Source organism: Portunus trituberculatus, chromosome 3 (assembly GCF_017591435.1).
Source record: "Portunus trituberculatus isolate SZX2019 chromosome 3, ASM1759143v1, whole genome shotgun sequence".
NCBI lineage: Eukaryota > Metazoa > Arthropoda > Malacostraca > Decapoda > Portunidae > Portunus > Portunus trituberculatus.
In genome coordinates this window covers 4,096,870-4,115,702 of record NC_059257.1, presented here as the reverse complement: position 1 = coordinate 4,115,702, position 18,833 = coordinate 4,096,870, and the positions used below count along the sequence as shown (strand labels likewise).

The window sequence follows — 18,833 nt, the reverse complement described above, 5'->3', positions numbered from 1 at the left end:
AATTAATAGATAAATCATAAAACCCTCTTGAAAACATAAATAACTCCCAATATTTATTACCCCATGTATAAAACTGATTGAAAAGTGTACAATCATTGAAAAATTATAGTTATGAAAACCCTCTTTTGAAAAAAACCCATTAAATTATTTCTAGTTAAGGAAAGGTAGAAATGGTATGGGCAGGTGAGGTGAGGTTTGCAAGGTTAGTAAGGTCAGATTGAGTTAGAGTTTAGTTAAGAAAGGTGTAGTAAGGTTTGGTTAGGTCTGGTCTGGTTGTCAGGTTAGATTTAAAAGGTGATGTGAAATAAGATAATGTCAGGAAAACTAAGTAAATTCAGAATAAATAAGATAAAGTAAGGTAAGATAAGGTAAAGTAAGATAAGGTTAGGTAAGATAAGGTAAGGTATGGTAAATTAAGATAAGGTAAGATAAGATAAAAATAAGGTTAGGTTAGCTATGACAAGATTGGGTAATATATTGTAAGGTTAGGTTAGGTTAGGTAAGGTATGATGAAGTAAAGAAAATTAAGGTAAGGTATGTTAAAGTAGAGTTAGGCAAGATAAAGTTCAGTTAGATAAGATAACATCATATAACATAAGGTAAAGCTAGGTTAAGTGGTTATCATGGAAAGGTCAAATTATATAACTTTTGGCAGGCTAAGGTAAAAGTCAAATGAAAATAAGATAAGATTCAGTTAGGTAAGGTATGGTAAGGTAAGGTAAGGTAAGGTAAGGTAAGGTAAGGTTAGATTAGGTAAGGAAAGATAGGGTTAGGTTAAGGTCAGGTAGATTCTGAATAGGTAAGGTAGGGTAAGATGAAGTAAGATAAGGTAGGGTAAGGTGTGGGAAGGTTAGGTAAATATAAGATAAGATAAGGTGAAGTAAGGTGTGGTAAGGTCAGGTGAGGTAAGGTCCCATTAGGTTAGGGTGACAAAACATGGTCTTTTGGCATGAATACTTTGTTTATTGATTCTGAACAACACAGAAATTATATTCCTACACATCCTAGGTTTTTTCTCATGTATGGTTCCACAGTACTCTTTACAATTATCACAAAATAAAAAGAAAAGAAAAAAAAGAAAGAAAACAAAAGCTGTCCCACCAACTGTCCATTTCTGGTAGAATTGTTTGCTGTTTATTTTTTTTACACCTTTCGTTTATTTATGTTTTTTTTTGTTTTCTCCCAAATTTTCAACCCTTTGTGGATTTTTGACGGAACAAAAATATCAAAAGGGGAGGACTGGCGACTCGCGTCTGGCCGGAGCCGCCACACTCGGTATACAAAACACTTCCACTACACTGCGAAAACCTTCCTCTCGACACACACGTACGCTGGGTATCTCTAGAAAATTATTTACAGTGTCTTCGGTAAAATTATCACCTACTTTGGACATCATCTATTTTACAATGTCTTACAGTGTGTACAGTATTTAAATATAGCGTGGCTTGGGCCTCCTCGGGGTTTCTTGGCTGCTCCCCCTTCACCAAAACATTTCCAACAATTGGCTTATCAAATTTTAAAAAACGGAGATGATTAATTCCGTTTTTTTTAATTCCTTGAGGTTGCAGCCATGGGAGGAGAGAGGGGGGGGTTGTTGGAGGCCATGCACAAATGACCTCAAGTCCTCTCAGCCATGACTCTTGCAGCAGCGGCAGCACACTCACTTTAGTCTATGTACATTGTTTTTTTTTCATTCCGTTTTTTTTTTTTTTTTTTTTTTTTTAGTTCCAAGCGCGCTACAAGGTTCATGTGTGTAGCAGTCTTGGCTGTGAGGGGAGGACAGGCGGCGGGTGGGTGTGGGTGGGTGGGTGGGGTGTGTGTGTGTGTGTGTGGGTCAACAATTCTTGCATCAGGTTCTACTAAAACAGTGCTAGTCAAAGAGCCTACGCTACAAACACAGACCCAATCAGCCAATCGCCTCGTCACATACACGCACACATGCACACATGCACACACACACACACACACACACACACACACACACACGTCAATCCTTGTCATGAAAAACCTTACCAAGACAAACTTTTTAAAAAATCTCTCGTTTCCTTCCTTCCCTTTAGCATTGCCTTAGTCGTTCAGTCCACACACACACACACACACACACACACACACACACACACACACACTCTCTCACTCTTTCTCTCTCCCCTGGTAGAATTTCAAGCAAAGAAGCAAGCAAGTAGACACCATGAAACAACAATGTCGAGAAGAACTAACAATAATCTAAAATCCCAAAATCTAGCCAAGATTTGACACCTAGAATTAGTGATGCATGTTTCCTGACACACCAGAAATGACCCGACAAGACTACCCGCTGACCTGACCTCTGCTGTGACCCGTGACCCAGTGCTGTGTCCCTCGCCACCCGGCCTCACACCCCAAGCCACACACGGTTGCTGCCACACACACACAAACGCACTCGACTCCCTCCACTTGTGTCTGGTGGTTTGTTCTGCTCCACCTGCCGTTCGTTTCGTGTTTGGAGTTTGTTTTCTCGTTCGATAGATTTTCAGTGATTTTTTGGTTTGATTTGGGTTTTTGTAATTGTTTTTGTTTCGTTCTTTGAGCTCGTTTGTGTTCAGCGATTTGCTTCTTTTTTTCTGATTTTCAATTTTGATCTGAGCAATTTTTCTTCTATCATTCCTCAAAACTATTTCAATTTAAAATTCTGCATTTTTCCCCCACAGATAAATTTTCAAAACTCCTTCAAATTCTTTGATAACTCTTATATTTTCATTATAAAAGATTTCATAACATTTTCTCAAAAAATTTTCAAATTCCTTTACAATTCAGCTTCTGTACATTACAGAACCTTCTAAAAATCACACTCAAACTCTGTACATTTTCATTCCTCTTATAAATTTTCCAAAACTCTAAAAATCTCAAATTCTATACATTGTTTTCTTGTACAAATGTTCCAAACTTTACAAATGAAACAAATGCTGTACAACAGTTTGCCTCCTTCCTCCGGCACTTCCTCACTGCCATGGTGCAGCACGAACACCTGCCCTGCCCTGCCCTGCCCTGCTCACCAGCACAGCACAGTGCAGCGCAGTACAACACAGCACAGGGCTGCACCACACACATATGCCAACACGCCACTCGCTGCGTACAAAGTGTGTACATACACAAACTTATACAAAAGTTTTGCAATGCCATTCCTAAAGTTACTGAGTGGTTTAAAAATAAATAAATAAAATTAGTTGACTTGAGGGTGACGGCGGGAGTCGGGGACCACACGGCACTGGCAGACAGGCAGACAGACACAGAGATAGAGGCATGATAGAATAACAGCCTGACTGATTGATAGAAAGACAACAGCCAGATGAACTGATATGCTGACTGACTGACTGACTCACACACAGAGCCAGCCACCCAGTCTGTTGAGCTGACTGACTGACTGACTGAAAGAGAAACACACACAGCTCTTCACGGAAACTGGGAAAGTGACACATACAGACAAATTAAGAGAGAGAGAGAGAGAGAGAGAGAGAGAGAGAGAGAGAGAGAGAGAGAGAGAGAGAGAGAGAGAGAGAGAGAGAGAGAGAGAGAGAGAGTGCGAGCCTGTATACATCAAGATAAACCAACTGTCTGCCTGTGTGAGCAAGTGTCTGGCCCCACCACCACACCCAAACACACTACACACACTCATAGAAACACACATCACTTCCAAAACTATAAAACAACATCCTTTTTTCTTTCTTTTTCTTCTTTTTTTTTTAAGTAGAATAAGAAATACAGAAAAAATAATCACAATGAGATAAAATTATAATGTTTCTTTCATATCACCAAATTCCTAGTGTTTTAAGGAGAGACTTGCATATAAAAAGTTGCAATGTAGAAGTAGTAATAGTAGTAGTAGTAGTAGTAATAGTAGTTGTAGTAGTACTTGTAGTTGTAGTATTTCTAAGATCTAAGTAGTGATGTTTCCCTTTTATTGTATTATACACCTGCTGAGTCAATAATTTCATGGTATTTTGTATTTCAGAAAGTCACCATTCTATATCACTCCCTCCCTTCTTTTCTGGCTGGCTAGCTGGCAAGGCTGTGGCGCTGTGGACACTGCCATTAGGTTAGGCTAGGCTAGGTTAGGTTAGATTCATTTACCCTGACTGACTGAGTGCGTGAGTGGGTGATTTTGAAGACTGGTTAGATATGGTATGGTATGGTATGGTATGGTAAGGTAAGGTAAGGTAAGGTAAGGTAAGGTAAGGTAAGGAAAGGAAAGGAAAGGAAAGGAAAGGAAAGGAAAGGAAAGGTAAGGAGGAGAGGAGAGGAGAGAAGAAGAAAAAACAAAGAAAAAAGAAATGGAGGAAAAAAAAAAAAAAAAAAAAAAAAGAGAGAGAGAGAGGAGAGGAAGGAAAGATGTAAGGTAAGGTAAAGTCAGGTAAGGAAAGGTCACATTATGTTAGGTTAGGTTGTGCTGAGTTACCCTGTCTGAGTGAGTGTGTGAGTGAGTTTGGTGAGAAGGTGAGTGACTGGTGATGGTGATGGTGAGGTTAGGCTGCATTACCCTGACTGACTGGTGCCTTGGTGAGTGCTGAGTCAGTGGTGGTGGTCTGAATAGGTTAGGTTAGGTTTTGCTGATTTACCTCCCTTATCCTTCCTGACTGTGCTGATGCTTAGAGTCAGTTATGGGACACACACACACACACACACACACACACACACACACACACACACACACACACACACATCTTTGACTTATTCCATTAAAAATACAAATCTGATAAATAAAAATAAAATAACAAAAATGAAATGAGTAGATATACATTGATACATACACACATACACATACACTAATGCTACAGGAGTTATATCACAGTCTTGCACACATATACAGTCATATGTACACACACACTTACACAGACATATATTTAAATTGTCATAGTGTTGAGATATCACAGATTCTCGTTCAAACACACACACACACATTTTCTCTCTCTCTCTCTCTCTCTGTCTGTCTCAAGTACACCTTCCCAAACTTTCTCTTCACCAGTGTCGTTAAGATTGAAATATACGATTGATAAAAAAGATAAATAATTCCACAAAATAATGATAAAATGATGATAATAATTCCACAAAAATTGTATAAAAACTATATATGATGGAAATTTTTCATAACAACAGAACATCTGGATCACTGCAACACTATCTGGATTGGAGGAAGAGGTGAAAAGAAACACAGGTGCAGGGAGGTGAGTGTTTTATTCCTGACTAGTTTCGCCAACTCTCCTGAAGAAGCAAACGGCAAAACTACTCAGGGATATACTCACACTCACCTCCCTGCACCGGTGTTTCTTTTCACCACCTCCTCCAACTTGTGTGAATGTGTGAACTATCCGGATTGTCAAGAACATTACAAGATTGTCAAAACTCAAAACATTCAAACATCAATGCTACATTTTTTCACACCCTACACGTTCAAGTTGTATATATAAAAAATATATAAAATGATGCATAACATTTCTCAGCATAGTGAATTATTGAAAATGTTGTGAATTATCAATTATCTAAAATGTCATACCTTATCTTATCTCTGAGTTGTATGAATTTAGTGATGATGATAACAATAATGATGATGATGAAGGTAATGTCACTGCAGCCCAATCGTCACAGCCCAGCTAGCCAGCACCTCCCTCCCTCCCTTTCTCTCTCTCTCTCTCTCTTTCTCTCAGTAAGGTGAGACACAGAAGAGGTGACACAAGCCTAAAGGAACACAAAGGAACACAAAGATCACCAAGATGCACCTTAACATCACTAGGACATATTGCACTGCTTAAAAAATACAAAAAAAGATGAAGAAAAAAAGAGAATTAAATACACATAAAAGTATCAGTGAGCTTAATTGAATATAAAACAATTAAATACAATATGATACAATGATCGCTTTCTTCCTCACATTGACGAGAAAATAGAACACATGAAACTGGCTAAAACTATCTCACTTTCTTTAATTTTCTCTATCTATCTCTCTTTTCTTTCATTTCTCATTAGTTTCTTTTTCTTTTCTCAGCCGACCTTTTTATTTCCATAGGCCAATTTTCTTTTATTTCTTTTTCTTCTCATATTTTCTTGCATCTGGTCTGTGATTGGTTGACGGATCAGCTTCCCTCGGCCAAGATCAGGATCAAGTAGTGGTGGTGGTGGTGGTAGTGGAGGGGTCAAGGAGGACATGATAAGTTCAGATGTTATAATGGAAGTTTGGTGAATCATCTCCTCCTCCTCCTCTTCTTCTTCCTCCTCCTCCTCCTCTTCCTCCTCCTCCACGTAATACTTCCAACATACTGACTGAGAAACCCGTAAAAATAATATATGTATGTATGTGCATACGTATGTGTGTGTGTGTATGTATGTGTGTGCGTGTGTGTGTGTATACATGTGACTTTGGCAGATGCACAGATAACCACTGGAAAAAATAAAATAAAATAAAATTTAAAAAAAATTACACAAAAAAATATTAGTTTCCGTCAAAAAAATTAGGAAAAACGTCAAAAATATAGAAGACGTGGTACAAAAAGAGAGACAGACGGAAAAAAAACGGGAAACTGTGGCGGCTTGTTTACTTGTGGTAGGTGGGGAGAGGGGAGGAGGTGAGGGGGGAGGGTATAAAAGTGGGGGAGACTAACCTAACTCGTAGAAAATGTAAAAGGTGAAAAAATGACAAAAAACGAGACACATAAGAACTATATGTGAGCAAACAAGGCAGTGATTCACCTACACACACACACACACACACACACACACACACACACACACACACACACACACACACACACACACTTTAAATGCCAAAGATCACCAGTAAGCAACCAACACTCTCCCACCCCATCCACACTCCACCAGTCACACCCACAAGGCACCCACACACACAGACACACACACACACACACACACACACACACACATGAGGGGGGGAGGGGTGCATGGGTGTGTGTGTGTGTGTGTGTGTGAGAGTTGATGGGGTGAATGCCTTCTTTGTGTGTTCCTTGCTTCCTTCCTTGCTTTGTTTGTTTGTTAGTTTGTTTGTTGTGCTTGCTAAGTATAAATGGAGTACAAATGACGACTGCCGCCTCTCTTTAAGTTTTGATTGTGTCAGGCGACCCGGGGCGGGGGAGGGGGATGGGGAGGGGTGCCCCGCCCCGCCCAGCCCCGCCTTTGTGAACAAGTGAGATCATCAGACGAGTTGTAATATCAGTTTGACAGTTCGCCCTGCCCCGCCGAGGTGGGGCGGGGTGGGGCAGCGCTTCACGACTAGTGTGTGTGTCGGCGGGGCACGGGGCCGGGGCGGGGTGGCGCCAGTGAGCGTCCCGCAGCACGGGGCGCCCCGTCCGTCACTGCCCACCGCCCCGTGCCTCGCCCAATTGCACTTTGGTCTGATATGTGGGTGTCGGGGCAGCGGGGCGCGGCGGGCGGGGCTCAGGTGACGGGGTTGGTGATCTGGGGCAGCTTGGTGTGGTGGCGGGGGTGCAGCGTGGCGGAGCCAGCGTCGTCAGTGATGGTGGCGCGCAGCTTGGTGGCTGGCGCGGCGATGGTGTTCAGCTTGGCAGCGGCAGACGACGGCGTGCGCGACGATGACGACGACGGCGTGCGCAGCGTGGACGCTGGCGAGTCGCTCTTCTCCGAGGGCGGCTTGGGCAGGCGCCGCCGCAGCCAGCCGTGCCGCAGGGCCTGGCTGGGCGTCATGCGGGTGGCGGGGTCCCAGTCCAGGCAGCGCTGGATGAAGTCCAGGAAGAGCGGGTCGTTGCAGCCTTTCAGTGCTGTCTGCAGCGTTTTGGACCCTGGCGGCCCCCTGGGCTTGCCCCGCCGGCTCTGGCCCCCATGCAGGATGGTGGAGCCATCTGGCAGGGTGCGGGTGACGCAGTACCGTGGGTAACCCTTGCTGGTGATGAAGTTCTTGGCACGCTTGCTCTGCTCCACCAGGCGCGCTGGAGGCATGCCCAGCAGCTCCATGATGCACGCCAGCTGGTCCGCCTCGTCCTGCAAAGACACACCACTGTTAGCACATCAACTAAACATCCACCCAGCAAATCATCCCATTCATCCAGCTAGCCAGCCACCCACCCATCCAGTCAGCCATGCAGCCAGCAAACCATTCCACATCCATCCATCCATCCATCAGTCTGAGGGGGCGGTGTTCTTAAACCTTCCAATAACTATCTCTACTTCTAACAGGATGGTGGAAGCTATTAGGCTCCCAGGAGAAAAGGGATACCAACACTACCACAGATGAGCAACTTGAAACACACCTTATTGAAACACATCCATCACAGCACTAATTATTTATCTGGCCCTTAGAAGTAGTTGTACGGGTTTTTAAGGATACTTTCATGGTTCCAGGGACAGATAAAAAAGGATTCTGTACAAAAATAAATCACAGAAATCTAAGAGTTTTGAAGTGCGTTTTCATGGTTCCAGGGACAGATTAACAAGGAGTCTTTACAAAAATAAGACAAAACTATCTGAACACACCACACTGAAACACACTCATCACAACATTAACTGTATCTCTGGGCCCTTAGAAAGTCACAAGGGTTTTTAAGGGTATATGTAGTTTCAAACAGATTTACATGGATTCTTAAGAGTTTTCAGTGTTTTTATCATTCCAGGGACAGATTAACAATGATTCTATATAATTGACTGGACAATAGAGTTATAAAAAAACAGGCTAATAATTTCTCTGGGTCTTATAAACAATCTTAAGGTTTTTAGAGGCGTTTCCATGATTCCAGATACAGATTAACAAAGATTCTATCAACAATAATATACAGAAACTTGGCTGATCATTTCTCTGGGCCTTGGAAAAAATGATAGGGTTTTAAGGATATTTTCATGGTTCCAGGGACAGAGTAACAAGGATGCTTTACTAAAATAAGGCATAGAAATCTGGCAAATTATTTTTTTATACCATGTGGGGTTTTCACAGGAATTTCTGGGCTAAAGGGGATAATTTTTTGGGTACCTCCTATCTCAAAGCCCACCCGCTAGGAAACCATTGCCCCGAGTGAGGAAGCCCAACCTACACTCGGACCATGGACAGGATTCAAACCAGTGCGCTTGGAGACCCCTCGGACCCCAAAGCACGCATGGCTCACTGTACCACGGCAGCCTCTTAGAAACAGTCATAGGGTTTCTAGTGCACTTTCACGATTCAAGGGATAGATAAAAAAAAAAATAAATAAATAAATAAAAATAAATAAAAAAACATAAATAATAATAATAATAATAATAATAATAATAAAAAAAAAAAAAAGGGGAGAGCTAAAATCTGGCTCATCATTTCTTTGCCTCTTAGAAACAGTCATAAGGGTTTTCAAGTGTGTTTTGAAGGTTGCTGGGATAGAGTGATAAAGGTTCTGTGTAGGTGTCTGGAAAATACCCATAAAAACTTGAGTTATCACCTGTGGCCTTTGAAAACAGTAGTGGTGAGGGAGCAAACCATTTCAAGCTGTACTCTGACCAACTCCCCTCTTGACCACATCCCCTTCCCCTCCCATCCCCCCCTTGCCTTGCCATAAACCTGTCACCCCTCCACACCTCCCCACATCCCACCTTACCCAACCACCTACAGTCCCTCCCCTAAACATCTCATGACCCCACCCCACACAGTCCTCTAGAAGTCTTATAATGGAAGTCTATTTTAAAACACACACACACACACACACACACACACACACACACACCATCTAGAAGCTTTAATAGTGCAACTTTATTTCAAAATGCACACACACACACACACACACACACACACACACACACACACACACACACACACACACACACAAACCATCTAGATGTCTTAATAGTGGCACACACACACACACACACATAAACCATCTAGATGTCTTAATAGTGGAACTTTATTTCAAAATGCACACACACACACACACACACACACTTGGAACACTGAGTGAAGAAGTGGTGTCAGCAACGAGTGTGCATAGTTTTAAAGAAAAATTGGATAAGTGTAGATATGGAGATGGGGCCACACAAGCGTACAGCCCAGGCCCTGAAAAACTACAACTAGGTAAACACACACACACACACACACACACACACACACACACACACACACACACACACACCGCATAGTGTAGTGGTTAGCACGCTCGACTCACGATCAAGAGGGCTGGGTTCAAATCCCGGTAAGCAGCGAGGCAAATGTTTCTTAATGTGTGGGGTGTGTTCACCTAGCAGTAAATAGGTACGGGATGTAACTGGAGGGGTTGTGGCCTCGCTTTCCCGGTGTGTGGAGTGTGTTGTGGTCTCAGTCCTACCCGAAGATCGGTCTATTAGCTCTGAGCTCGCTCCGTAATGGGGAAGACTGGCTGGGTGACCAGGAGCCAACCGAGGTGAATCACACACACACACACACACACACACACACACACACACACACACACACACACACACACACACTACCGGCCCGGTAGCTCAGTGGTTAGAGCGCTGGCTTCACAAGCCAGATGACCGGGTTCGATTCCCGGCCGGGTGGAGATATTTGGGTGTCTCCTTTCATGTGTAGCCCTGTTCACCTAGCAGTGAGTAGGTACGGGATGTAAATCGAGGAGTTGTGACCTTGTTGTCCCGGTGTGTGGTGTGTGCCTGGTCTCAGGCCTATCCAAAGATCGGAAATAATGAGCTCTGAGCTCGTTCAGAGTAACGTCTGGCTGTCTCCAGAGACTGCAGCAGATCAAACAGTGAACACACACACACACACACACACACACACACACACACACACACACACACACACACACACACACACACACACACACACCCTGAAAAACTGTTCTATCACCATTGTTGTATCCTCTGTACCACTTGAACACCTCCACCAAACTAACCTTTAACTCCTTCAGTACCATGACACATTTCCATATCCAATCTGCTTAATATTTGGTGATTCTATACATATTCAGAAACTCATGTGGAGGATTAAAATAGTGAAGACTGTTGCCATTAATCTTCTGACCTCCATAGATCCTTCCTGATATCAATAAAATGGTCTAATCAAACTCAAATCTCAAGGTAAAAATGTGTCCCAATATTGAAAAGGTTAAGATAGTGAAAACTGTGACCATTAATCTTCTGACCTCCATAGACCCTTGCTAATGTCAATAAAATGGTCTAATGGTACACAAATCTCAAGGTAAAAATGTGTCCCAGTACTGAAGGAATTAAAATAGTGAAGATTGTGACCATTAATCTTCTGACCTCCATAGACTCTTGCTATACTAAAACCCATCCGTACCTACCAATAGGGCGTTGGCCATGTCTGCCGTGAGACTATGCCAAATCTCCAATAAAAACAAACTACTCACTGTCCTGTAATCATAGCATTATAAAAAAATAACGTTCTCAGAACATTCAGAAACCTTAATTAAGTGGTAGATGATATAAATAATTGTCATATACGAAAATAAATTAAGCTAGTTCATATAAATCAGCTTCCAAGAAGTTAGGTGTCCTATGGCGTCTTCGTCCATTTTTCTCTCCCTCCCAGCTGCTTGCTCTGTACAAGGGCCTTATCCGCCCGTGTATGGAGTATGGCTCTCATGTCTGGGGGGGATCCACACACACAGCTTTACTAAACAAGGTGGAATCTAAAGCTTTTCATCTTATCAACTCTTCTCCTCTAACTGACTGTCTTGATTCTTTAAGTCACCGCCGCAATGTTGCATCTTTATCTGTCTTCTACCGCTGTTTTCATGCTGTCTGCTCTTCTGAACTTGCTAACTGCATGCCTTCCCCTCCTGCGGCCTCGCTGCACAAGACTCTCTACTTCTTCTCATCCCTATTCTGTCCATCTTCCTAATGCAAGAGTTAACCAGTATCTTCACTCCTTCATTCCCTACACTGGTAAACTCTGGAACTCTCTACCTGTGTCTGTATTTCCACCTGCCTATGACTTAAACTCTTTCAAAAGAGGAGTGTCAAGACACCTCTTACGTTAACTGGACCCTCCTTTTAGATTTTTTGTTTTTCTTTCTACTTTTCTTTAACAGGGCCTGGCAACCAGCGGGATTTTTTTTTCCAACACTGTGTTTGCCCTTGGCCAGTGCCCTTGTAATGTAAAAAAAAAAAAAAAAAAAAAAAAAAAATATACATGGACGGTGATGTGTCATATCAGGTCAGGCGACGTTGCCACTCACGACCCAGGTGGAATTTCCCGGGGAGGTTGGGGGGATGAGTCAGGTCGCCACGCACGTGTTGCTACACTTCTCCTCTGGTCACTACCATGGAAGGACCCCCTGACGCTTCCCCGTCATACACTGTCTTGCGCAGCCAGACCAAGGAATTCATATTCTGCCTTAATAGATATTTCTTGCAAGAGAAAGCAAATCGGGCAACACTCTTACCTTTAACTCAAGCAAGGAACCACTCAATATATTACTGTGTTTCTACTCGTATGTGCACTTATTTGACAAACATGTAAATTATTTGTCTCATTTTCATGTATATAACCAGAATCTTTATTGCATTTAATGTACTATATAGCTGCATAGGTATTTGGGTCTCTTCTGACTTCTTTTAATGAAGTAGAGAACGATCATCACTCCGTTTTCTTTGAAGAAGGTACTGGTATAGCAGTGGCAACGTTGCACTCAAGAGGAGCCACACCTTGTGGGTAGCTATGGATGAGTTCTAGTATAATGTCAATAAAATGGTCTAATGGTACACAAATCACAAGGTAAAAATGTGTCCCAGTGGTGAAGGGGTTAATGACCTCTACCCTGATTAGTGTCCCTGAGAATGCTGCTTGTCACCCTTGCCATATCCCTTGTAGCTGATAAAGGTTTTACTACCACATCCCTTAAATACATCTATCAGGGCCTTTAGAGAGCTATAGATCCATTAAAAGATGTACCCTAAGACTCGTATTCCCAAACACTTTTGCCCTTCACCTCTATTTCAAAAGGCTTTATCTAAATTTACAAGTTTTTAAGGTGTTTTTACATTTCTAGAGGGAGAGTGGCAAGATTTCTACATTATTAATTGGGGAAGCACTCTTGAAATCCCTGGTCATCATCTCTGTTGCCTTGGAAAACAATCGTAGTGAAAGAGCAGATCATTCCTAAGGTTTTTTTTACTGTTTTAGAGGCAGTGGCAAGATTTTTTACATTATTAACTGGAGAAGCACTCTTGAAAACCTACCTCATCATCCCCATGGCCTTGGAAAACAGTCGCAGTGAGAATATGAGCCTAAATCATGTCAAGAATTGAGCCACAAAGATTTAGATAAGCTTCAATGACTCAGTAAGCATTGGTCATTGTACTGACAGCTCTCTAAAGCAACACTAAAGGTAAGGCTTAGTCACTGGAGAAATACTGTCTTACTATATTCATACTCACACACACACACACACACACACACACTTCTATCTATCTACTTACTCACTTGTTTATTCATATATCCGGTCTATCCATTCACTCTACCACACACACTGACACACACACACACACACACACACATCCATTCATGTATCTACTCACTTTTCCTTCCTTCCTCTTGTTCATCCTTCCATCTATCCACATATCTTAGTCTATCTCTCCACTAATTCTGTACACACACACACACACACACACACATCTGTCTGAATGACGTGAGAAAATACAGTTTCCCGCATCGTAGTATTGATAAGTGGAATAAACTGAGCAGTGATGTTGACGCAGTGTGTGTGTCAGTCAGATGAAAGAGAGATATGACAGGAGTGGACAAGGAGACAGGACACAGAGAGCTTAGCTTGGGCCCTGTAATACACAAATAGGTAAAATAGGTAAATACACACACACCTCACTTTATTGATCTATAAATATATCTACTCTTTCTATCCACTCTATTGACACACACACACACACACACACACACACACACACACACACACACACACACACACACACACACACACACACACACACACACACACACACGTTAAAAAGTATAGTTTTCCACAAAGATGTGTTGAGACTTGGAACAGTTTGAGTGAAGAAGTGTCAGCAACGAGTGTGCATAGTTTTAAAGAAAAATTGGATAAGTGTAGATATGGAGACAGGGACCACACGAGCATAAAGCCCAGGCCCTGTAAAACTACAACTAGGTAAATATATATATATATATATATATATATATATATATATATATATATATATATATATATATATATATATATATATACACACACACACCTCACTTATTGATCTATAAATATATCTACTCTTTCTATCCACTCCATTGACACACACACACACACACACACACACACACACACACACACACACACACACACACACACACACACACACACACACACATTCTCTATCGACACACAGACACATGGACACAAACACACACATTCTCTATCAACACACACACTTGGACACAGACACACGGACACACACCTCTCCGGGCAGCAGGGGGTATCCGGTGAGCAGCTCGGCCAGGATGCAGCCGAGGGACCAGATATCAATGGCCATGCCATACTTGGCCCCCAGGATGACCTCCGGCGCCGGTAGAATCTGCTCTGTATGTAGGTGTACACCCGCTGGTTCTCCAGGCACGATGAACCAAAGTCTATCACCTGCAATGGTTCACTGGTGTTAGAAGGGGACTGCTCTCTCTCTCTCTCTCTCTCTGTCTGTTTGTCTGGTTCATATATGTTAGAAGGGGTCTGGCATGTCTGTGTCTGTCTGTCTCTCTCTCTCTGGTTCACATTATGTTAGAAGGGGCTTTGTGCATGTCTTTCTGTCTTTCTCTCTCTTTCTCTCTGTCTGGTTCAAATATGTTAGAAGGGGCTTGGTGTGTCTATGTCTGTGTCTCTGTATCTGTCCGTCCAGTTCACGTGTTAGAAGGGGCTTTGTGTGTCTGTGTCTGTCTGTCTGTCTGTATCTGTGTCTGTGTCTGTCTCTCTATTTGACTCTTGAAGGGGATGCAAACCTAAACATGAAGTGAATAAAGAGGTAAATAATATAAGTAAATGCAGGTAATGAAATGCCTCAGTGTGTGAGTGCTTCATGAGACTAAAAGTAAATACTGTAGAATTAATTAATACATAAATAAATACTTCATAAATATGGTAGTGGCTCTCTCTCTCTCTCTCTCTCTCTCACCACAAGGTGAATGCACCAAGATAATTAATAAGGGAGCCAAAGCTAATGAGGTGAATACAGTGAATAAGGTGAGTGCATAAAAGGTGAATACAGTAAATAAGGTAAGTATATAGGTCAGTAAATGAATGAATGGTGGTCTGGTTGTGTCTCCTGCCTGTCTCTGTTTCTTCAGGAGACATCGCTAAACATGAGGTGAATATGTAAATAAGTAAATAATGAAGTCAATAAGTGAACAAATGGTCAGTGTGTTGAACAGTGAGTGGTGGAGGGCAAGGCCTCACCATTACTGTACACACAGTTCATATCACACTGTGATATGGATTTTGAGGGTGTTGCACAGTGGAACACCCCACATATAACACACCACCAGGTGTAGGTGTACATCAGTACTGTGTTCTACTGAAAAGCCAAGAAAAAACCTGCAGTTAACACTGAAGGTAAAGACATCCCCACCCCCCCTCCCACAGACACAGGCACAGGTGGTGCAGTGTGCTGTTCTTGTTGTGTGTGATGGTGGTGGTGGTGTGCAGGGAGTGGTGGTGGCAGCAGGTGGGTCAGGTGGCTGGAGTGTGATGAGTGGCCATGTGTTGTGGAGGCAGATCCTGATGTGGTGAGTGGCTTGGCCAGGCAGGGTGTTGTCTCACAGTGGTGTGTGATTATGTGGTACAGGTGTGAGCCACAAGGCACCTTCCATCGCCACCACCACCACCACCAGGTGGAGGTGCTCCTCCTTGATGTGTCCACCAGGAAGCACAGCCAGGCAGCAGGTGTCGGCCTGAACAATGAACACAGACACAGGCTGGCCGGCACCACACAGTGCCTCCAGAGTCTGGCCGCTGCACTGATGTCACCCTCCACTCATCCACTGCACTGCCCTCACTCACACATGTCACAACACCTAGAAGGAAGTGTGGCCCATGTCACCCCAGTGCTTCTCCCTCACCCTCACCCCTGCTGTTGCTACTGCTGCTGCATCCTGCACCTAATGGACCACACACCACACTGCTGGGTGTGCTCCGGCCTACAGACCAGGCCCGTGTCCACCCCCACCACCCCCTGCCTCCCATACACTGTTGGTGGCCTGCAGGCTGCATGGCACACCTCAGGTCCCCTCAGCACCTGGCCCAGCACCAGGCAGTGGTGTACCTGACTTGGTGGCCCAGTGTGAACAGTGCCACCTGCAGCAGTGAGTGCCACCCACACCACCAGTGGCCACTCACCCACACATGGCTGCCTGATGGTCCAGTGTGGCAGTGCTCTACGACAGACTGTGGTAGTTAGCCAGTGGTGACTGGTGGTGGTGCCTGAGTGTCACACCACATCTCAGGGTGAGGACAGTGCCAGATCACCCTGTGTGGTGTACACTTGAGCCACACTGCACCTTGTAATCCTTCACCACACCACACACTCCACATAACCAATACATACTACACTTGTAATACTTACATCACAGTTCTACAAATAAGGCAGAACTCATTTTGATGTGTTCTTTTAGATGAGAGAAAACTCTGTTGTGTTGCAAGATACTGACAGATGAGGCTTGGTGTACTAGGAAACACAAGAGCTATGGTTGTTTTGTCACATCTCTTTCATTTGCTGGCCTAGTGACATCTGACTACTCCTGTGATGACAAGCTGGTGTATGAAAGGACCAATGGTGACTCTATGAATGTAACAAATGGTGACTGTCTTGAGGCTGATGGCAGAGAGCTTTGAGAGGCAACACTGCAATGAAAGGAAACACTTAACAAAGAACATGACTGAAAGGTTATTTATATTTCTCAATGCACTGTAAATAAGACACAATTGTGCTGATAACAACAAACACAATTATAGCTGATGGTTCTTAAAAATTTGGATGGGTAGAAATGACAATAATGGTGATAACAATAATGGGGGTGGGGAAAGGAGAGGAGAGGAGAGGAGAGGAAAGGAAAGGAGAGATGAGAGAAGAAGCAAAGAGAAGAGAAGAAAAGTGAAGAGGAAACAAAGAGGAGTAGTTTAAGAAGAGAAGACAATTAGTAAAAAAAAATAAAATAAAAAAAATACACACACACACCACTCCCCTCTCCTTCTTTCTTACTCACCCACACCCCTTCCCCCCATACAGGCGTCACTATATCCAGGTCACATAATCACTATCACCCTTCCGTCTGGCTCACCACAACCCGACACGGATATAGAGCGAGGCAACACCAACCACTACACCTTATAACCGTACCGTGCCTTAACCGTACCGAACTAACTGTACCGGAACTTTATTTTGACCGTACCTTGCTTTACCGTACCGTGTCTTAATCGTACCTTCCTTTACCGTACCTTAGTTTGCCTTATTGTATCTTAACCGTACCGTATCTTAACTGTTCCTTACTTTGCCTTATTGTATCTTAACTGTACCGTACCTAAATCGTACCGTGTCTTACTATGTCGTATCTTAACCGTACCTTAATTTATCGTACCGTATCTTAATTAGCCTTATTGTTACTTAACTGTACCGTATCTTTACTGTACCTTACTTTGTCTTATTGTAACTTAACTGCACCGTATCTAAATCGTACCGTATCTTAACTGTACCTTACTTTGCCTTATTGTATCTAAATTGTACCGTGTCTTACTGTACCGTACCTTACTTTGTCTTATTGTAACTTAACTGTACCGTATCTTAACCGTACCTTGCCTTGCAGTTACTGTACCTTACTTAACCGTACCGTATCTTATCTAACTTTATTTTAACCGTACCGTATCTAAACCGTACCTTGTCTTATCGTACCGTATCTACACCGTACCTTGTCTTATCGTACCGTATCTTAACTTTACCGTACCGTACCTAACTATTTTTTACTGTACCGTATCTAAACCGTACCTTAACCTTACTTTACCCTACCGTATCATACCGTACCGTACCTTACCTCACCGTTACCGTACCGTACCTTAACTTACCGTACCTTGCTAATTAACTCTGTACAGCCAATACATCTTTACCTGTAGAAAGAGAGAGAGAGTGGTTAGTGCTGTAATAAATGGTGATGGTAATAATAATGGTACAAGTTTATGAGGGAAATAATAACAGTAATAGTAATAATAATGGTACGAGATTGAGGGAAATAATAGTAATGGCAGTAACTTGTATAAATAGTAGAGTTTATATAGGACAATTGATGTATAGACTGAAATCGTAATAGTAGATTGATAAATAGTAAAGTAGTAATACATGTTTATAATGTGAAAATAGAAATAGTAATGAGTTTTGTAGGAAAATTGATATAGACAGGAATAACAATAGTGCAGATGGATAAATACGAGATGAATTGATGCTAATGGTACTGTGGCAAATTATGATAGTTATAATGGTGATAGTAGCAAGAAGAGTTTATGAGAAAATAGAAATAGTAATGAGTTTAAGAAGGAAAATTAACAGATAGGAATAATAATGATGTTGATGGATAGATACGAGAGGAAGATGGTAATAGTACTGAAGTGAATAATGGTAGTTGTAATAGTGATAGTAATAATACGAGTTTATAATGTGAAAATAAAAATAGTATTAATATGAGTTTATAAGAAAATTAACACAGACAGGAATAATAGAGTAGATAGATAAATACGAGATGAATAGATGCTAATGGTACTGTGGCAAATGATGATATAGTAGTAATAATACGAGTTTATAGTGACCACATAAAAATACCAATGTAACTTTTTTTTTTTTATTTTGCTTTTCAT

The 18,833-nt window shown here is 42.4% G+C and overlaps 1 protein-coding gene across 1 annotated transcript in view; it reads right to left on the bottom strand.

Moving 5' to 3' along the window:
• Positions 1-5,087: 5,087 nt before the first annotated feature.
• The window catches only part of LOC123507912 (dual specificity tyrosine-phosphorylation-regulated kinase 2-like), a 48,901-nt gene continuing 35,155 nt past the window's right edge, over positions 5,088-18,833 (bottom strand). Inside the window, 3 exon segments of the mRNA XM_045261238.1 lie at positions 5,088-7,980; positions 14,404-14,510; positions 14,513-14,582. Coding sequence (XP_045117173.1) covers positions 7,420-7,980; positions 14,404-14,510; positions 14,513-14,582 — 738 coding nt within the window. The 3' untranslated portion in view covers positions 5,088-7,419.